Source organism: Natator depressus, chromosome 3 (assembly GCF_965152275.1).
Source record: "Natator depressus isolate rNatDep1 chromosome 3, rNatDep2.hap1, whole genome shotgun sequence".
In the NCBI taxonomy this organism is placed as follows: domain Eukaryota; kingdom Metazoa; phylum Chordata; order Testudines; family Cheloniidae; genus Natator; species Natator depressus.
In genome coordinates, this window is record NC_134236.1 from 100,666,363 (window position 1) to 100,688,537 (window position 22,175).

General features: G+C 40.7%; 1 protein-coding gene across 2 annotated transcripts in view; it reads left to right on the forward strand.

Annotated features, from left to right (window-relative positions):
* AKAP7 (A-kinase anchoring protein 7) overlaps positions 1–22,175 on the forward strand; it is a 133,663-nt gene that overhangs the window by 74,257 nt on the left and 37,231 nt on the right. For both annotated transcript variants that reach the window (XM_074948440.1, XM_074948439.1), the window contains exon 7: positions 1,185–1,329. In XM_074948440.1, the coding sequence (XP_074804541.1) occupies positions 1,185–1,329 (145 nt within the window). The remainder of the gene's footprint in view (positions 1–1,184; positions 1,330–22,175) is intronic.

Below are 22,175 nucleotides of genomic sequence, written 5' to 3' on the forward strand. Positions count from 1 at the left end.
GAGCGGCATTAAATTCGACAGCTGTGCCTGGTATTGGTGGGTAGAAAGGTGATTGACTGGAGATACCGAGTTGAGTGGGTGCTGTATGTGGGGACTGGATGTTTTGCTGGTCATCTGGGGCTGGAGTATTTGCTGTGGGTTTCTGATTGGTGGAGCCTGGTGCAGATCACCAAAGTAGTGTGGACGCTTGGGGCCAATATTAGGCCTCCCATCTTGCAGTGATTGTGCTGCACTGCCAGCCACTACTGCCTCTTCCTGCCTGACTATAATCCCAGCAGAGGGAGTAGCAAAAGAGGAAGCTTAGCTGATGCCACAGCAGCCCCATGCAGTTGGAAGGCGCAATTGCAGGCAAATGCCTACAGCCTGCTCACACCTTAGCTGCAGGTGTGAAAATCCAGCGGAGACATCAGCAGGCGGGACAGGGCTGCCAAGTCCGTGTCGCTTGGCACGCCTATCCCATACCCACTACCTTGTTACAATCCCACACCAAACATTTTCATCAGCAATGCCCTATAACTTCAAACCCCTCCCCCCTTTGTAACACCTCTGCGCAAAAGCTTTGACTTATAACTGCCCCCTCCCAATCAGTGCACTGAAAGAGCTCTATTGTGTTAACAAGGCCAACAAATTTACCCTAATTGTAAGCTTAATTGTAAAAAGTATATGAAAGTTTATAAATGTCAACAAGCAGGGCAAAAAGCCTAGTTTGGCTGGGTAGAAACCACCCTGCTCTGGTGGTCTAAAGGCACGAGGAAAGCTGCTTTAAACAGCCAAGTGGGATTCTCCCAATAATGGGAAATTTCCTGCGAGTAGAGTTGACAGAGCCAATAATCCCCAGTTACATAATGGCCCTTTGGGGGCTGTTACAAGCCATTGGAAGTTAGGGCTGCTCTAAGACCGCTCTAACTCGTGCTGGGGGCTGAACTGGCACAGGGTCGGGGGGGGGGGTGGGTAGCATAAAGGTGGTGTAATGCCACTTTTTCTCCCCTTCTCCTCAGGTCCTGCACTGAGCACAGCTCAGCCAGACCAAAGGATCAGGCACATTACAGTGTAATGTTTTATTTATTTATATTTCTTAATTCATTCTAAAAAACATTTGTTCCAAACAGAACCATAAAAAATAAATATGAAAATCTGGTCTCCTAGTGAAATGACTAATGTAATTTTATTTTGATTATTTAAAGGTGAAAAAAATTGACCCGAACCTGTATGAGAATTTTAAAAACCATTATTTTGGAGATGAAACCCTGTACCGCCTAGATCTTTGCTCCATGTTGAAAAAAAAGCAACCCAATGGCTACTACCACTGTGAGTCCTCTATCACGGTCGGTAAGTACAATACTATTTTGTTTTATTTCTTAATTTTATGAATTTTGTTTGAAATTGAAGAGGTTGATAAGCTGTTAATGCTGGGAATGTATGTTTGGCAAATCTTGCAGAGACACGTTAGATGGGTCAAATCTGAATTAAATATTGTAACATTTTGGCAGTTAAGCTACTTACTGCTACAAATCAGAACTGTTGCTCCCAACCAATTACAGGTGCCTCAGCACTGGAGCTTCATACTTCTGTGTACTTTTGGCTTTCCCTCCCATTCCTGTCTTAAGGTTGGCAAGCCCTACAGGAATGAAAGTTCAGTTGATTTCCATGTTAGTTCTTTACATGGAGAGCATGCAGGATGGTGGTTTTAACAGTGAGTTTGTCTGCTATGCTTTGGTGCCCACTTCTCATGATACTGTGTGCTCTCTAACCCATGTGGAACTTGGCTGCTCCAAATGTTCAGCTTTATTAAGAGCAGCCAGAAATATACATGAGTTGGAAGCAGTGGGCATAGATTTAAAAAAAAACAACATTACAATAATGCCCAGAGCTCCAGTTAGGATCAGGACCTCATTATGTTAGATGCTGTAGAAATGTGTATGAAGAGACAGTTCTTGCCCCAAAGAATTTACAGACTAAGGAGACAAGTGACACTTGAAGGGTGCACAGAGAGAAACGTACTTTTTTCATACATGTATTTGCTTTTTTACCGATCATTAATTGGCTGATTTTGTATCAGCATTATAGTAGTGGTGGTGCTTGAGGACATATTTAAATCAAGGAGAGGGTAGTGGCCATATCAGATCAGTTCAGTTCAGTTCAGTGTGTTATCTGAACTAGTACAGTTGGTGTTTGTTTGATAACCTGGTACACCTGCCTGGAAAGGTTAGGGGCCATTAGGATAATTTCCATGTGCCAAAATTTGATAGGCAAGACTAATAACAACAACTGCCTCAAACTGTGTCATGCCCCAAAGTTCATGTTGAATGTTACTATAGCTCTTTTCTTTTATAATTTATAAATGTGAAAAAGAATATTCCTTTCAAAACAGAACAAAAATGTACGCAATAATAATGAAAAGATCTTCTGCTTCTTTTGGCAAGATGGCAGAGAGCAGTGTTACGGCTCAAGAAGAAAATTGTTACACTTATTGGAACAGACCATGACCTACATTAAGGTAGCAGGGGAACACCTGCTATTATTATATATGATTCTTTAAAAAAAAAAAAAAAGAAAGGCACCAGGAATAAGAAACACTATGGAGAAAGAGTCCAAAATTAAGACACTCATCACAGAAATGGAATTTTTTTTTTGCTTCTCCTATATCTTGCAACATTTCCCCCTAACAAATTCCTAATCAAACAGTTTTTAAAGTAACATGAAACTAACCAGAACCACTCAAACAGGAAAAACCTCACATGGAGGCCCCTCTACTGTTCTGCATCCCACACCAAAGAATACTAGAAATATTTATGAAAATGTTCACCCTTAAAGAGTGAGAATTTCCATAGAAGGGAAGGACAATCCACGTAGTGATGTGAAAATCTTTAAAGGCTACTACTTCCACCACTAGTAACTGAATGGAAACATCCTTCCTTTGGAACCTCCTGTTCTGTAAACAGCTCTAAATTAAAACTTCCGCTTCTTCCTCAAATCTTTGAAACCTCACAGCAAATAATCTCTATTTTCTGGGATGTTTCTAAGCATGTCCCCATATTATGCAAAACCTTTGAAGTGATGATATTCTAGGTGTATTTGGTCCTGACTTAGTGCAGGGGGCTGAACTAGAAGTCATCTTGATCTCTCTTCCACCTTATATTTCTATGATGAGCATAATTAAGGGAAATCTCTTCTGATTTAAGTATATCTTCATCTAACGTTATGCTTCCAGTCAAGGAGATTTTGGTAAAAGAGTCAGACTTTTTAAATGTCTTGTCAACTGACAGGACTGTATCAGAATTACTTATTTTACCTTTTTTTTTTAATTCTCTGGCACACAGTAAAAATATTTAGCAGTTATTCTGTATAATTTACTATTCTTCTGGCTACCCTCAAAGATCTTGCTACTTGCATTCCCAACACTGTGCCAGAACTAAAACTGCAGCGTATACCAAATGTGTACATGCACAGCTGCTGCTACCTTCTCTGAGTCAGTAATTGTTTTGACCATCTTTATGCAAGTGCTGGTATTGGAATTCATTGTTGTCTGAAGGAATAAGCACACTGCTGAGCAATGAAGTCCAGAATTTTAATTCTGGCATTGTCAGTGACTTGCTGTGTTGTCTTGGACAAGTCACTTCACCTTTCTATTTCAGTTTCTCCATCTGTACAGTGAGGATAGTAATGCTTATTGATCTGTCTCACAGGTGAGTTGTGAGGATTTACTAGTCAATGTCTCAATAGTGCTTTAAACATATAAGGCACTAAAATGCTAAGTACCTGTTGCCAGTGATGATACTACACAATTTTAGTTTGCACTTGAGTTCTCTCTATTCTCACAAAATATAGAAAAATCACTTTTTTCATATTATACTGGAGGATATTGCACATGGCAAATGAAAAACAGTCTGGAGTAGCGAAAGAACAGATTGGGATAGTCATGGTTGAATTATTGGTGACAGCAATATGAAGAGAAGCCAAAAATGCGTCAAAAGATTTACGTACGATATTTTATTTACATTTATACGTGCATGCATACATACATTATATATACATGCATAATCCACCTACCTACTGAATGTGAGACAATATGATGTAGTATGAAGGCTTTAATTGGCATGAAATTTGGGATGGCTGTGTTATTTACAAGTGGCAGAGTATTCTAGAATATGTCTCTTGGGCTAAATAATTTGGATAATAAATATTTCCAAATGAAAGCTGTTCTGCAACAAGCATAAAGCTATTTTTGTTGCTCATCTCTGGACTCTCTCCAGTTTGTCCACATCCTTCCTGAAATGTGGCACCCAGAACTGGACACAATACTCCAGTTAAGGCCTAACCAGCACAGAGTAGAGTGGAAGAATTACTTCTCGTGTCTTGCTTACAACATTCCTGCTAATATATCCCAGAATGATGTTCGCTTTTTTTGCAACAGCCTTACACTGTTGACTCATATTTAGCTTGTGGTCCACTATGACCACAAGCTAAATATTTATGAATATTTTAAAGAGAACATAACTACTGTAATTTAAAATAATAATTGAAAGTATAGAAATACTAAAGAAAATTGCTAAATGCCAAATTCAGTTACATTCAAAATGTTATATACCCAGCCACAGTGGCTTAGAAAGGAGAAAGTTAAAAAACCAATTTTTCCAACCCCCATTCTTTAAGCGGGAAGACTTACCTGGAAGTGTTACCCCTATTTGTGAATCCTCCAATACCCTCCTCAGCCAACATTGACCGCTCTAGGGGTTGTGCAGACCCCCTGCAGAATGGGGGTTACTGGTACCTTGTGCTGTTACAAATCCACCCTAACCATGGGATTCCTGTAGCCTGTTTTAGTCCATCAGCAAAACCCAGCATAAAGCAAAATTAGGCCCGAAATGTCCAGTTGAAACTGGCACAAACCTGGAAATATAAAGTTAAAGCTGAAGCTTCTTCCTGCCCCTGCCCCTGCCCCTGAAAGGGACTCAGACTGAATAATCTCCAAACATTACTTCTACTTTACTCTGTAAATAACAGGACACTTTCTCTTTAATGCGTCATCATTTGAGGCTATGAATAGTAATTAAAAAAGAAACATGGCAGTTTAGGTCTCAAACAAACAATGCCACACATTGTTCAAATGAGAGTGTCCCACTCATCACAAAAAGAAAAGGAGTACTTGTGGCACCTTAGAGACTAACCAATTTATTTGAGCATAAGCTTTCGTGAGCTACAGCTCACTTCATCGGATGCATCACAAATATTACTGGAAGGCGTATGTGTATGGGGCACCAGGCAATAGCAGTTGCCAGTTCCTAAAAAATAGGTGAAAAATATTTATTGTGGATAAATTGATTAAACTTTTTGAATCTCTCTTTTTGACTAAGGTCCTAGTGTTCAAATTAGCACTGAATTTTGTAGTCTCTTTGCCAAATGCACATTGCACTAGGAGGCTTTATATCCAGAAAAAGCTTGACACTGTTTTCCTTCCGGTGGCCTTCCTTTATGTTATTATTCGTATGTCTACTAGAAAACTTGCATCGGAGAGGTTTGCATCACCTGTTCTTCGGTTAGCTGTTGCTCATTGAGACTTTCTGTATTTGGATGATGGATTTTGTAGTAGCAATTACATTCCATTACTGATGAAGAGAGCATGCTACAGAGCTGGTTTCATGATGAAGCAAGATTTTCAGTCTGTTCATTTCTTCCTCTCCCTGCACTTCTGAAGTTTTCATTAAAGCTGGGCAAAATGTGCAAAGCAGAAATGTAATCCTTATATTGTACCCACGGGCTCGACTGGGAAGGGTGAAGATCCTTTCTTGGATGGAGTCAGAACAGGTAGCATGCTGAGCGTGATACTAAACTTGTATAAGCCATGTCCTAGACTACCTGTTGGTCTGAGAGCGGCTCTGAGTGCTGCTAAAACCAGCACCTTATTTATGTATTTGGATTTCAATACAACATAAAAGGATACTATCCTGGGCTGTAGGTCTCCTCTCTCATAATTAAAGAAATGATATGAAAAATCAGCAGAACAGTAGCACATTTCTCCTCCCACCCAAACATCAGTTAGCACACACATTACAAAAATCCCACATCCAACTTCAGCAAATGCCAGATGAAACAGATGGGCTTTACAACAGATTCATCCTCTTTTGGAACAAGTGTGTGAGCCATCAGGCTCTCTGAGTCAACTCCCTCGTTTTATACTGATGGGCATCTAACTCAAGTGCTGCTTCTCATCCCAGATATGGCAGCCTGACATGGCAAGAGAGGGGGGTCTCCCAGGTAGGAAAATACCAAACCATTTAGAGTTTAATAGGTCAAAACCATCATCTTAACTACACCCTGTGGACAATAGGCAGTCAGAGGAGGTCTGAGAGCATGAGAGTCATATGCTTATGGCAAGATACTCTGATTGTCAGATTCTCCACTAGCTTCAGCTTCTGACTGGATTTAGGATTTAGCCCCCTGTAGAATTTATTGCAGAAGTACACTATAGAGGTGAGAAAAATGTATTGTGTTGGCAGGCTCTGCATTTGTGAGGAAAGGCCATAACTGTGTGGTCAGAAACAGAAGGGGGAGGAAATAAAATACACTCTTGATCACTGCTGCTATTTAGCTGTCTAAAAGCAGCTGGGACTCTATCCAGAACCAAGTTGTAAACTTTGGTTACAAGTGATGGAGAATCTCCTTTCAGTCATGGGGATTGCAGAACATCTGCAAAATGTTCTGATGTCTTTACTTTGCCACCATTATCATCTCACTCTTTTCAGGACTGTGTCTCAGCCCACTGGTGCTCATCCCTGCACCAGTCTCACCCAGGCTCTGAGAAGTACATGTGATGGCCTTTTTTGGGCTGAATGAGATAGATATATAAAGTTGGGGGCCATCAGCATACTGAAACCACTTCAGCCTACATCTCCACACTAACTCTCTTCACATTATATACACGTTGATTGAGAGAAATGGCAGAGTAGATACTTATGGTACCATATATAAGACACCTGGGGCAGAAGATAATTTGCCAACAAAATCCTTTGGTGTCCCTCAGCAAAGAAGGAATGAAGCCACAGAAGAATAATCCCTCTATTCCTACCAGGAATCACAAACATCAACACCACCCTATGATCCATGGTACCAAAGGCAAAGGATAAATCTAACAGTATCAGTATGGGCACCTGATCCTTATCAATCATCAGATCATCACCCAATGCAATAAGAATAATGTGTGTGCCTGCCCCATGTTGAAATCCCAGTTTCCCAGGGACAAGAAGTCAGAGGCACCCAGAAAGGTCATCTTGCCACAACCTTTTCTTTAATATTAATCAAAAATAGAAGATTAGATACTGGTTGATAGTCAACAGATTGTGAACATCAAGAGATGGCTCTTTGAGCAGACGTCAAAACACGTTTCCAGTCAGCACCTTGCCCTCCTCCACGGAGGCACTGACAAGCTCAAGCACAGGACCCTGTAATTCTCCACTGACTTTCACCAGCCAGGAGGGACAAGGACCCACGCTAGTTGTGGTATGCGGTACAAGTTGTGGAAAATGACACTGGTTGAAACCAAAGGAGAGAATACCTGACATTTGTTTCCTTCAGATATTGCCTTGCTTCCATGGCTACGCTCAGTTTAATCTAAATCTGATAGAGTTTATCCACAATATAACAAAAAATTTCCTCATACTGGAAAGGATTAACATCAGCAACCAAGTGAACACAGTTTTGATTAAACAGGCTCTTCACCACCCACAAGTGAGATGGTTTGGCTTCTTTTCCTCAGCCTTCATTATCCCAAAACAGTTACTTTAAAGAATTCTTCTCCTCCACCCATCATCCCTTGATGTCCAAGCTCCCTGAGTGTGCTTTCTACTCCTGCTGGCTTGATTTCTTCATTGGTCATTCCTTGATCATTTATAATCTGATTTCCACCCTCTCCACTATAACGAGACTAGTCTTGTGAAGGTTAATAATTCCTTCAATCCGGACAACTAAAGGAGCTCCTTTTCATCCCCACCCTGCTTGACATGTCTGCCATATCCAATACCATAAATCACACCATCTCCTGCATTACCTACCCTAGACTGCATGCCCTTGGGAAAGGTGGCTGTATCTTTAATCTTTGTGTAAAAGCTTAATGCACATCTATGGCACTGTCTATAAATATGAAATAATATTAAAATAGTAGAGATTTTGGTTATGGATACAAAATTCCCTGGGTCAAGCCCCAGTAGGGAGTATTTCTTCACACTTGTATTCAGTGGTTCACGTTCCCCTGTGGTGAATTTGTCCTCAGCTGCTGGAATGATATACCTACACTGTGCTGAAAAACTCTGTGCTCTACTACACAAGAACCATCTGTAATACAAGAACTACGTGCTAACATCTAGTGTCTTCATTAAGCCAATACACTGGAAATAAGGCATGAATTTTTAATGGTGAGAGTACTTAACCATTGGAACAACTTACCAAGGGTCATGGTGGATTCTTCATCACTGACAATTTTAAAATTAAGACTGGATGTTTTTCTAAAACATCTGCTCTAGGAATTATTTTGAGGAAGTTGTATGGTCTGTGTTATACAGAAAGTCAAACTAGATTATCACTGTGGTCCCTTCTGGCCTTAGACTCTATGAAGCTATGAAATTAAGCAGACAGCTGGATTTTTGACAACACATGTACTAAAAAATAATATTTATTGATGTTCAATAGCTATTTTCAATCCTAAATAGCTTTCTGCTTTTAAACTTTTTTCTTTTTATACTCTAAAACAGGGGTTCTCAACCTTTTTCTTTATGAGCCCCCCCCCCAACATACTATAAAAACTCCACTGCCCACCTGTGCCATAATAACTGGTTTTCTGCATATAAAAGCCAGGGCCAGCATTAGGGAGTAGCAAGCAGGGCATTTGCCCTGAGCCCCATACTATGGGGTCCCCAGAAAAACTACATTGCTCAGGCTTCAGCTTCAGCCCCAAGTGGTGGGACTTAGGGCCCCGGTCTTCAGTCCCATGCAGTGGGGCTTTGGCTTTCTGCCCTGGGCCCCAGCAAGTCCAACACTGGCCCTACTTGGCGGCCCCCCTGCAACCTTTTCATGTCCCCCCAGGGGGGCCCTGCACCCCTGGTTGAGAACCACTGCTCTAAAAGGCTTTCATTTTCAAAGACCTAACATTGCTAAGTTTTATTTATTAAAATTAAATATTCATTATCCTTGGCCATTTCAAGCTAAGTAAAAGGTGAAAATAAAACAAACCATAGAAGTGGTGAAGAGTAAATTAGGTTTTTAATATTTTTATTTTTAATGATGACTGGAAATATTAATAAAATCAATACTTTTTTATTTTTGGAAGTGTGCCTTTGAAGATACCTCTTTTACTAATGTATCCAAGTTAATATAAGTTCTTAGTACCTATAAGTCATCCTAAAATAATTGGATCATCCTAGAATAATTCCCCTACAATGTCATACCACTCAGATATTCCTCTGAGAAATGTTTTTCAGTAGTTCAAAGGGCAGTGAGAGAAAGGAAAGATGTACTGTTTTTCTGCTGAAATGTCAGAATTTTTTTTTCAAGTGTTAGTTTCTATAAGCTCTTGAGATTTGAGTGATTACACAGAGATGCTGCTTTGCTGACTGTCTAATCCCTGTGAGGTATTCTAAAATAAGACAGCTGCACAGGTCAGTACTTCAGAAATAATATGAACGCTGCATCAAAATCCAGTTGTTAAAAGTGCTTTGCTGTGGCTTATATATTATCTCTAGGCAAAAATATCCAACAATCAATAGGAGCAGGAGACAATTTCCAGAGTTTTCCTTTTCTCAGACTTCAGTGAATGGAAAAATATATTTTTGGAATAGTATAGAACCCCTAAGATTTATTAAAAAAACAACCACCCTTTCTTTTCAGAGGAGACAGAAGTCTTGTGTATTGCTCAGTGGTGAAACTATATTTTAAAACAGAGAGCTGTTATGTGCTAATATGGCATTGTTATGTCTCACCAGAAAGTAGCTGTGCAGCACAATGGAAACAAATGTACATAACAGCACATCGCAAAGAAAGATTGTGTGAAATATTATTGAACAAACAGGGTTCTATCCAGTGATGAGCTGCCAAAATCTCAACAACGGGTTCCCTCCTCACCCCATGAGAGGGTCGTTGCCCACCCCTGCCCCCTGGAACTCCTGCCCCATCCAACCCCCTCACGTTCCTTAACACCCCCCCTGGACCCCTGCCCCATCCATCCCCCTCCCCTGTCCCCTGACTGCCCCCAGAACCAGGCAGGAGGGGTCTCGTGGGCCACCGTAGTGGGTGCCCACCCCACCCCACCCCTAAGAGCCAGAGGCACCTGCCGGGGGGCGAGGTGGGGAGTCCCGGTTGTGCTTACCTGGGGCAGCTCCCAGGAAGCATCCGGCAGGTCCCTCTGGCTCCTAGGGGCGGGGGAGCGTAGCTAGGGGGGAGCAGGGGGAGCGGCCGCTCCCCCACTGACCACATCAAAAGTGGCGCCTTAGGCGCCAACTCCCTGGGTGCTCCAGGGCTGGAGCACCCACGGGGAAAATTGGTGGGTGCAGAGCACCCATCGGCAGCTCCTCGTCCCGCGCCTGGCCCCAGCTCACCTCTGCTCTGCCTCCTCCCCTGAACGTACCTCCCCCCTCTGCTTCTCCGCGCCCCCCCCCACCCCCTGCCGGCTTCCCGTGAATCAGCTGTTCGGTGGGAAGCTGGGGAGGGCTGAGAAGCAGGCTTCCCACTCAGGTCGAGGGTGGTGGAGGTGAGCTGGGGCAGGGAGCGGTTCCCCTGTGCGCCCCCCCGCGGGTTACCTTCTGCGGCGCGGGCGGCCCTCCTCGCGCCCACCCCCCGCCCGAGCTCACCTCCGCCTCCCTGGGCCTGAGCGGGAAGCTGCCGCTTGCTTCTCAGCCTGCCCTGGCTTCCCACGTGAACAGCTGATTCGCGGGAAGCCGGGGAGGGGGGCAGAGAAGCAGAGCGGGGCAGCGCATTCAGGGGAGGAGGCGCGGAGGCGGAGCGGAGGTGAGCTGGGGGTGGGGTGGGGAGCTGCCGGTGGGTGCTCTGCACCCACCAAATTTTCCCCTTGGGTGCTCCAGGGCTGGAGCACCCTTGGAGTCGGTGCCTAAGGCGTCACTTTGGGCCGGTTAAATTTAGAAGTCCTTTTAGAACCGGTTGTCCCTCGCGGAACAACCGGTTCTAAAGGGGCTTCTAAATTTAACAACCGGTTCTAGCGAACTGTTGCGAACCGGCTCCAGCTCACCACTGGTCCTATCCAAGTCATTTATTACATTCATATAGGAGTTGCCCTGCTCCTTGTTTATTGATTTACATTTGTTCAGTATTCATAGATTTTTTTAAGACCACCAGGGATCATTATTATGTAGTCTGACCTCCTGTATATCAGAGCACAGACCATAGAACCTCACCTCATAATTTCTGCATCAACCCCATAACTTCTGGCTTAGCATTAGGATTTCATGTCTTTGCAGATGAAATCACAGATGTACCCCTCTTTACAAGAGAGTTGCAGAAACATGAAATTTGTGAACTGTCAACAGTAGGTGGAATTATGAGTTATGCAGAATATGAAGGTTGTCAGTGAGCGTGCAACATATATTTTATAAACTTGACACTAAAGATAGGCCAAAAATTTCAAATCTGGGTGCCTAAAGTTAGGCTTCTGAATCCATATAAAATATGCAAGTATGTAGCTTGATTTTCAGAAATGCTGAGAAGCCATAGATCCCATTTAAGTCAAGTGACTTTTGGCATCTAAGTACTGAAAAATCTGTGCCACAGTTTCTTGTTTTCCTAAATAGTAGATACCCAGAATTTTATTATATGTATCCTTCAACTCTCTCTGTAGCCTGCTAAGTACAACAAGAGTACTATTGCTGGTTCAAGACTGCATAAAAACTTTTTTTACTTTGAAACTACTTAAATGAGCAGTGTAAATGACATAATTGCATTCAGTTATATTTTCATTGTTTCTCCACAGAGTAAATTGCATAAAATTCTTTGTTTAAATTGTCTTGACTCAGCAACCTCAGGCATCGGAGCTCTCTTGTTCTAACTAGGTTATACAGCACACTAAACTTTTCCAACATACCAACTCCTCCTCCTTAGCTTGTCATATTTTAAACACAAACAACTTTGACTTGCATATTAAAAATTCTATGAAAACTTTACATCATTTTAATTAGGACTGCTAGAACCCCCATGACAGACAAAAAGTGTATTTATATAATGTACATGTTAAGCAACATTAGTTTGAATTTAATGCATTAAGATAGATAGACAAACATTACATGAACCATCAAGACCCTGCCTGTACAAACACACAAAAGCAAACACCCTTTTATTTTATTTTAGACTGCATGTGTGGTTACTGACCATGTCCCTCTATTCCCTTCTTTTAGAAGCATGCAAAATAGTTACTTCTTTTTTGCTGGTGCATTCAGTTTGCTCCATATTGTAATTGTCTTTTGTGGTTTATTGCCCAAGCTTCTTAGATGCTAATCTCCAGATACCTCAATTTCAGCCTATAACCTGGATTAATTATTATCTCAAACAATCATTTGCATCATCCCACTGTTTTGTTTTAGGATCTTTTATGCAGACTTTTATGACAGAGCTTCTCATGCTTATTTTCTCTTCTAAAATGCATATAAACATTGGGTAAAGCTTTCGTGGGCTATAACCCACTTCATCGGATTCACGGAGTGGAAAATACCGGAGCAGGTATAAATACATGAAAGGATGGGAGTTGCCTTACCAAGTGTGAGGTCAGTCTAACGAAACACTTCACTAAACAGCAGGATACCAAGAGAGGAAAAATAACTTTTGAAGTGGTAATGAGAGTGGCCCATTTCAGACAAGTGACAAGAAGGTGTGAGTAACAGTAGGGGGAAATTAGGTTTAGGTTTTGTAATGACCCAACCACTCCCAGTCTTTATTCAGGCCTAATCTGATGGTGTCCAGTTTGCAAATTAATTCCAGTTCTGCAGTTTCATGCTGGAGTCTGTTTCTGAAGTTTTTTTGTTGAAGAATTGCCACTTTTAGGTGTGTTATTGAGTGACCAGAGAGACTGAAGTGTTCTCCTACTGGTTTTTTAATTTTCCCAATACTAATTTTCCCCTACTGTTACTCACACCTTCTTGTCAACTGTCTGAAGTGGGCCACTCTCATTATCAATTCAAAAGTTATTTTTCCTCCTTTGGTATCCTGCTGTTAAGTGAATCGTCTCGTTAGACTAATCTCACATCTGGTAAGGCAACTCCCATCCTTTCATGTATTTATACCAGCTCCTGTATTTTCTACTCCATGCATCTGATGAAGTGGGTTCTAGCCCACAAAAGCTTATGCCCAAATAAATGTATTAGTTTCTAGGGTGCCACAAGGACTCCTCGTTTTTGCTGATACAGACTAACACGACTACCACTCTGAAACCTTCCACAATTTAAATTCAATAACATACAGATACACACACATCCCAATAGCTTGTTTATGGATTTTTTAACTACTACCAAAGGCTGTGTGAGCATGATCAATCTAAATTCTTACTCCTGGACTGTATTATGCTGTCTTTTAAGGCAATATTGTTTATATTACAAAGTTTTAGCTATGGAACACAATAATTTCCAACCAAAAAAAAAAAACAACCGTAAAGAACGAGTACAATAAACTAAGAAACCATTAAAGCTTCTCAGGGGCGGGGTGTGTGTGTGAAGAAATGGGCAGGGAGTGACTGGATTTCAACCTATTTAATCTTAAACTATCCAAATCATCATTAATTTATTTTCTCCATTCCTTTGTCTCTTCTGCCTTCCTCAACTTTGGGATGCAGATGAAACCAGGTCAGAAGTGGTGGGGTTGTTAAAATGGAATTTTACTTGGGGCAGCCCAGGAGACAATAATGTGACTTTGGGAGAGCATCAGATAGTGTAGTGACAGTGAAGGCAATAGCTGTTTGCCTCACTGCTGGCAAATGAAATATTTTTGAGGGGAAAAAGATCAAAGCCCTGTGCCTTATCAGATCCCTGATCAGTGTCACACCTTGAGCATTTTACCATTTGAGAAGTTATTTTTTTAAATATAATAATGAACTAAGGTGGTACTGGTACTTATGAATTCTTCTATGTATTTTGGGAGCGGCTTTCACTTGTTGCTTCATCTTTATCTGCCTGCTTGTAATTTAACTATTTTTTTATAATGGAAAATGAAGGGAGCTGGGGAGGGGCTGCTTTATGCCACATACACCAATTTTTTCAAAGAGAAATTTGGTAACTACTTTTAATAGGTGGACTTTGTGAACCTGCACAGCAGGCAGGCCATAACAGGTCATGCTATCAATAATTAACAATTTTCTTTCTAGGCCTTAAGAGCAATCATGCTGAATCTTTTAAGAGCTGTTCTTTAAACAGGTTCCCAGTCTTGGATCCCCACTCTTTGTGCCAAGAAAATAGGATACAATGGGGGCTTGATTCAGCTCTCGGTTATGCCAGCTGCGACAGCTGGAAAGGCCACCTGGGGGAGGAGTTGCAATGGCAAACACTGCTCTACTGTATTAAGAGGGCTCTATCTATACATGTAAATAGTTACTACATAAGGTGCCATAAGGCTTTGTAGGCACAAAGCTTGTTGTGCTACACTGCAAATGGCTTCCTTCCTGCAACTCTTTACACTGGAACTCTTAACATGCCAAGGACCTGTCAATGATCAGTGCAGCCCCAAAAGTGGGCAGTGCTAGCCACGAAGGAGGGGCAGGGTACATCAGGAATGCACTGAATCCATGCATTCTTGGGCAGTCTTGAATGGTGGGGTTTCTGTGGAATCTTGACCAAATGTTAAAGATTTAAATGTTAAAGAGCTGGTCAAAAAAAATTTTGTTGGAATTATTTTCCAGCGAAAAATGTGCTTTTCACAGAACCAACATTTACCACAAGAAAATTTCAGTTTTGCTGAATCAATGTTGATTTTCTGCCTGCCATGAAAACACTTGGCAATTTCACTTTCTGCCAGTGAAACTGACAAAAAGCTTTCTAGGAGGATTAGCTCAGGGGACAGAAAAGCAGAGCACTGGGCTCTCTTTGTCCCCCCTGCCTTCCCTCTACGAGGGACAGAGAAGCAAAGAGCCCAGGGATCCAGGCTCTTTACCTTTCCAGCAGCTAGGCTGGAAGGCTCTTGTCAATTTCTGTTTTGGTTCTTTCAGAATATAATTTTTCTTTGAATCCCTCTCTGAGAAAAATTTCGTCCTGAATCAGGATTAAATTTTTCTTCCCCTCCTCCCCTCACCCCATACAACATTTTTCACAGAAAGGGATTCCTTTTTTTTGGGCCAGCTCTACAGATGGCACCCTCCCCAGACTTTCTGCTGCAGGGGGCCTTTACACGGTTTATGCCTGCTTTTGCCAATGTAGGCCTTTAGCTGACAACAGCCTCAAATGTCTTTTTTCATATGTAATAGTATATATGATTCCTCATTAAAATGTTATTTTCCCTAGAAAGGTTAGGAAGTTGTCTCAATACACAGAAATATTTGTCTATTAAATAGTCATGTTTTTGACCTTCATCTGTTGTGTTTATTTTTCCAGTTACCTCATTTTGTACTGATAAATGATCTCAGGTAGCATCTTCACAGGAGGAGGTATATTAATATACAAATGAAAAGTTCACCCTGGGCATCCATGAGTGGACTAAAAGCACAGATCTTTGTTTAGAGTTTAGTATAGAACAATAAATTAAAAATAAGAACAGATACAAAAAAGATTGCAAATAATCAGTTTGACCATAACCAGCAGTTCTCTCCAGAGCAATATTTATTGTAATTAACAAACAAATCAAAACCCTCTTTCCCTTCTCTAGTGGGAAACATAGTCCCAATTTAGAGGTTTAAACATAAATCTGATATAGATAAATATCATCCATATTTTTTCTTCCTTTAATATCCTGGTTACCAGGACTACATATTGCAAATAATACACATTTTTTCAATAAATTGAGACAGGAAAGTAACTGTCATTTTTCATTTAGCAGCATTCTGTATCCTCTCCTTGCTCTGAAAGCATTTCAGAAATCACACTTCTTCATTTTCTGGCCTGTATAAATGTCATTGTGTCCTTGAGGGGACAGGGGAGGGGGAAAGACGAGTGGGTAGAGAGATAAGTAGAAATGTCCAGTCTATTTGACTTTGATATCTGTTTGGTACAAAGCAAGTGCACTGAGACATAGGCTTTTCAGTTCAATTTTTTGAAGCAAAAATGTTGACTTTTAATTAGGTTTACAGTGTAATTAGAAAAGCCGTTGATACTTAAATTAAATTCCAATTTGCACTTCCCTCACACTACTAATTCGCAAATATAAAGTTCACAAACAAGTATGCTTCTAAAAGAAGCTAGGTATGAGGAAGTTTTGCGGGGGAGGTGCTAGGCTATGATAACGGTGTAGTTTTTTTTTAGAAATCCTGCTAGTCAGTTATTCAGAGTTGTCAGATTGCCTTGTTCACAGTTCTCATGCATGTCTAGAACCCTCAAATATGAATTTTCAATTTTGTCCACTTTATAGTGGATAACATGGTTTTTACAAGGAGTTGTAATGGAAAATTTTAAGGTACCAGTTTTGCTTTACTTTTCATATTTTACTTCTAGCTTCCTCCAGATATAGGTACCATTTCTATTAATTACAGTCTGTGCTTCTTGACAATGATCTCCTACAAAAGAACTCTTTCCCCTAAAATTATTTGAAAATGTATTTCTTTTTAATTTATAGGTACCTAATGTTAATGATCTGGGCTGTCAGACAGGTTTTACACTTAGATTTATGTTACTTCAATTTACCTTTAAAATTCCTGTGACAAATAGAAAGGCCAATGGAACTGGAAAGTAGCAAAACCAGTGGAAATCTGTTTTAATGGGCACTGAAGTAGGAGGTTAATAGTCTAGAGCAGGGGTTCTCAAACTTTATTGCACTGCGACCCACTTCTGACAACAAAAATTACTACACGACCCCAGGAGGGGGGACTTAAGCCTGAGATCTCCCTAGCCCCGCCGTCCTGAGTGGGGGGAGGGGAGGGGGCAAAGCCAAAGCCCAAGGGCTTCAGCCCCAGGGCGGGGGGGGGGCCTGTAACCTGCCACCTGCCACACAGGGCTGAAGCCCTCAGCCCCAGTTGGTGGGGCTTGGGCTTTGGCCCCAGGCCAGAGCAAGTCTAACGCCAGGCCTGGCGATTCCATTAAAATGGGGTCACGACCCACTTTGGGGTCCTGACCCACAGTTTGAGAACCGCTGTTCTAGAGTAAAGGCATAGCTGGGGGTCTAGAGAAAGCTTCTGATGAAATTTGGGCAGGCTAGTGCTTGTGTTCTTTGTTTTCAGCTGCAAAGGGCATGACTAAAGAAAATGTCTCTCCATGATTACAGTGGTTGAAAAGAGTCAGCTCCCATGTGTGATAGAAGGAGGAATCAACTGGAGCCACTGATTTCTGATAGACATTATGGATAAATCAAATAGGATTTCACCCTAGTCCCACTAAGTCAATGTGACATCTCATATGTGTAAGACAAACACGATTTGGCACTATGTCTGAGACAACTGGAAAAAAAAATCCCTGTGAATAATTCTAGCACTTATCAGGCTACTGCACTTGAGCATTTTACAGTGGCTGAAAGCAAGCCTGGGGCAAAGGCACTTGATATTTTATTTATTGTGTGAATGGTAAATTTTAACAGGCTTTTAAAGATGCAGTATTTTTCTTTTAGAAATAATATTTACAAATTTAGTGCTTTTGTGATAGAATTGTAATAAATCAGGCAATCAAAACCAAACAGAAGTTATTGGGCAGACTATATTTGTATTTCTGATATTTCTTGGATTGCATATTCTCAAAACATTGGGCTTTGCTGCAGCTAAAAATAAAAGCTAGCCGGCATTTCTGGTTCTCTCTTATTTTACATGAAGAAGAGTTCTCTCCGTTTTGGTCTCAGGAAACCTTACACAGAGTAGCCAAGGAAATAAATCTGAAACTGCCTACCCTGTTCTTTTGATAGGCTAATCTGGCCCATCTTTTAGTGGCAGTGAATCTGATAGATACACAATGAGACAGCTGTGGTGATATAATACTTCTTTGTTAAAATTAAACAATCCATTGGCCAACTTCCAGTTCTTTGGAAGCGTGTTTAACATATATTGGAAGACCCTATGTTAATGGGGGCAGGTGTAAGTGATAAATTCAAATGATTCACTATGTTGGGCTCTGTGCTACAAAGATATATTAATAATTTATTGTGCTTGCTTGTGAGAATTTCATTTCAAAATTTAAACCTGGTTTTAATTAAAAATAGAAAGAAAAGGACTGGATAACGGAAGGTAAGAAAAAGCTTTTTTCTTGCAGCAAAGAAATAATTGCTAGACCAAGCTGTTAAAATATGCTAAAATATATGTGGGTTAGACCCTGAAATAGTTTCCATTGCCACACATCATTCTTAATTAATCTATTTTGTTACAAAGTACCAGGATAAAGTTGCTTCTGAAATATGTTTGATTTAGCTAAAGTACTTACAGAAGATTTTTCACTTTAACAGCTTTGCTGCATTCTGTGCCTACAGAATATTACTCTCAAAATATCAGTTTCCACTGGTGTAACTACTGTAGTTCAGTTGCTTTCAATTACCTTTGTGCATCTCAGATAAAATAGAGGTCTACACAAAGAAGATAATGCCCGTCAAATTAAAAAGGAAAGAACCCTGAGGATCAACGCTATTGTTTTTTGCTTGGGAATCAAAACTGAGAAGTGATGACATTTTCAAACAGAGCTATTAAGTATCTGAGCCCAGCATTGTACACATTTGGACAAAACTGCCATTGGGCCCTGCATAATTAGGTATAATAAGGTAGATACTAAATAACGATAATTGCTTCTAGATGTGTAAAAGTGAGGAAGGATGATCTCGTGGTTAATACATGAGTTTGGGATTGAGGAGTTCTAGGTTCAAATCCTTGTTCTGTTACAGACTTTCTTGGACAAATCCTCTATTGCTGTGCTTCACTTGCACAATAATGCCTTACCTCACAAGGATGCTGTGAAAATAAATTCACTAATGATTATGAGGCATTCAGACTTTATCGTGATGGGGGCTATATAGAATACACATAAAAGTCTTTCCAAATCATTACTTTACTGCTTGGGGCTATATTTGCCCCATGGATGTGTGCTGCCACTGTTATCTTTAGTATTCACCCAGAGCAGAATCTGACCCCTGGAGTATCCAATTTTCATAACCTCTGTGAAACATTGCATTTTTTTCTGTTTATATAGTTATGGGGCAGGGGCCAGTAGTTTCCCATACAAGATGTGGTTTGGAGCTGTAAACTGTTTATTTTTATTCCATTACCGGCTTTTGTGATTCAATATGTTTCAAAAAAAGACAAGGTTTCAAGGAGCTTCAGATGACAAATGAGCGGCATCTTACTTCCCACTGTGAAAAATAGTGCATACATTTATTGACTGTTATGCTTGTAAAAATAATTAACACTGAAAGCCCATCTAGTAAAAGTAATATTAGCTTAGTGAATCGGGTTTCCACTCAGGCATTCTGAATATATTTAAAATTCTTATTGAGAGAGAAATTATGATTTGTGCCTGAAAATATTAGTAATGTTATATTTTAAGATACAATTGTCCCCAAGCCCCCCAAATATATTGTTTGGCTGTAAGATAGTGAACAAATGATTATACTGTAAATAAATTAACAGGAGCCCTCTTTACAAGCAAACATGGCGACCTTCATAGGTACCAGCTGTCACTGATTTAAAAAAACAAACCAACAAAAAACCAGCAAAGTAAATTACTTCATGAGAAGAAAGCTATTTTTTCTCTCTCCAAAATTCACACCATTGTTCTGATTATATTTTATTAACCTATAATAGAATGGCTCCCATTAGCAGATCAGAGATGGTGTGTGCAGGAGTGGGAAATCGTAACCTCTCCATTCCCTCCCATCCCCAACCATACTCTGAAGTTTTTAATTTTTAATTTAGGAAAAATAGTTTCTAGACCTTTTGGTTGTGACTGTAGCGTTCTTACACAAACTGATGCGAGATGTCTTCCTGAGTCTGCGTACACACAAACGTGGAACTCAATGACTGTAAGTTTCAAGGCAGTGAGGTGGGTGGGGAGCAAGGATGGGCTGCCCCTCTTTCTGCCATTGACTGGTTAGTGTAGAAGTGATGGCAGTAGCAGTGAAAAAGCCTCAAGAGTGCTACTCAGCTGGGCTGACGTCTGGAAGAGGGAAAGGATTTGTGCAAACTGAGGATCTTTCCAGCCACATTTTAAGATGTAAGACCATTGTTTTCAAAAATGGCCATTAATTTTGGATGCTTCAATTTTCGGGTGCCCAACTTAGAACTCCTTAGGCCACATTTTCAGAAGTATAGAGGACTCACAAATCCAAATGAAGTCAATGAGAATCAACTCACATATGTCTCGGGTGGGCACCCCACAAATGAGGCACTCAGAATCATTGGTCACTTTTGAAAAGGCTTTTTGAAGAGACTGAGGGGCTGAAGGAAATGGGACATTGCCCAGCCATGCTGGAATAAAGACAAGAGGCAATGGATGTAGTTTAGTGAGGCTGCAACTTTATTCACTTAAAATATCTGGGTGAGGTAAATTTTATAGTGTGGGTTGTCATCATTTCCTACTGGATCCCTGCCCTGCCGTGGGGAAGGTGAAAATATCTACCCTGCCCTGGCCAATCTGGTAGTAAGGGAAAAATTCCTTCCCAGACCCAGAGAAAAAGGGCAACTAGCATAATACCTACAGTGGATCATAATGAAACCTGGTCTTACTGTGACTCAAATTGTTGCCAGTTGTGACTCAAATTGTTGCCAATCCCAGAAGAAAGGGTTTCACCAGAACTGCCTAGGGTATAAATACTCCACGCGCTCCTGCTCACCCAGAAGGGCAGTGTCCCCACCTGATCCAACAACTTCCTGTTCCTCCCTGCTCCGTCCAAGTGAAGCTTCTCCTTCCTCCCTGTCTACCACCAATTGCTGGCAGAACCCTTATAGGGACCGTAAGCGCCTTGTCTCCTGCCCAGCCAGCCAAAGGACCTATTGCATACAGTTGTGGTGGGCAAATATTCAAGGATTTCCTCTGTATTCAAGTCTAGAAGATCCTTAAAAAAAAAAAGTGTTGCCTTTCCTGATGTCCCACAGAATGAAACATCTTGAAAACTAACCAGTGAGAGAACAGGACTGAGGAAGGAAGGGGAGACCATGAAAGAATCTTATTTCTTACAAAATGGCTTTCAGAATCAATGTTTTATATGTAAGCTAAGAAAGAGTTTTGACAGGGATGCTTCTGTGGATATTTGCCCAGTTTACCTTCTAAGGCTCTAATGCTGCACAGGCAGACTGCAATGGACCTCTGTGTGGGTGCAGCAGTCTATCCATGTGCTGTCAACTGCAGCGCCTGAACCAAATTTTGTGAATGCGAGTGTTTTAAATGTGGGAAATGTAGTTAAAATAAAAGGTTACACAATAAGTATATAGAGTTCATTGCTTGCTAACTTTATGCTGTTTTCCTTTATTCTTCAATAATATATTCAGATCTAGCATTCTTGGCTGGTGAAGTAAACAGTTAAATATGTATACTGGAAGAGTTTTAAATTTAGTGATGCAAAATTTTCCAGTTTTTTTTAATTAAACTGTATGAATCCATAAAAGCCACCAATATAAACAGAAAAGCATAGCTTCACTACAGAGCAATGAATGTTTGGTACACCGCTCCAAGGCTTTAAACTCCACTGGTTATTTGCATACCACCACCAGATTTCACATTTTGAGTGACAATTTAGCCCTGGAAACAATATAGAAAATTTCTGAAACGTGCTCCAAAACTGTGCTTTCAGTTTTCATCACTTGGCAGCCAAAAATAACCTCCAGAATGTAGTAATTGCCAAAACTCAGACACTCCTTAGGTAGCTCTCTATCCAACAATAATTTTCTATTTTTTATTTTATTTCTCCAAATTTTGAAAATACACACATAGGTTCCCCTCCAATGCTCTGAACACTTATCCCAGAAATGAAAAACAGACAAAGCACATCCCATAAATACATTCATCTCAACCTATACTTCTTTAGCAGTTTTTAAAAAAAGAGGGGAAAAGACGGGATATTTATCATGCTTGGAAGGTTACCAAAATCTGAGT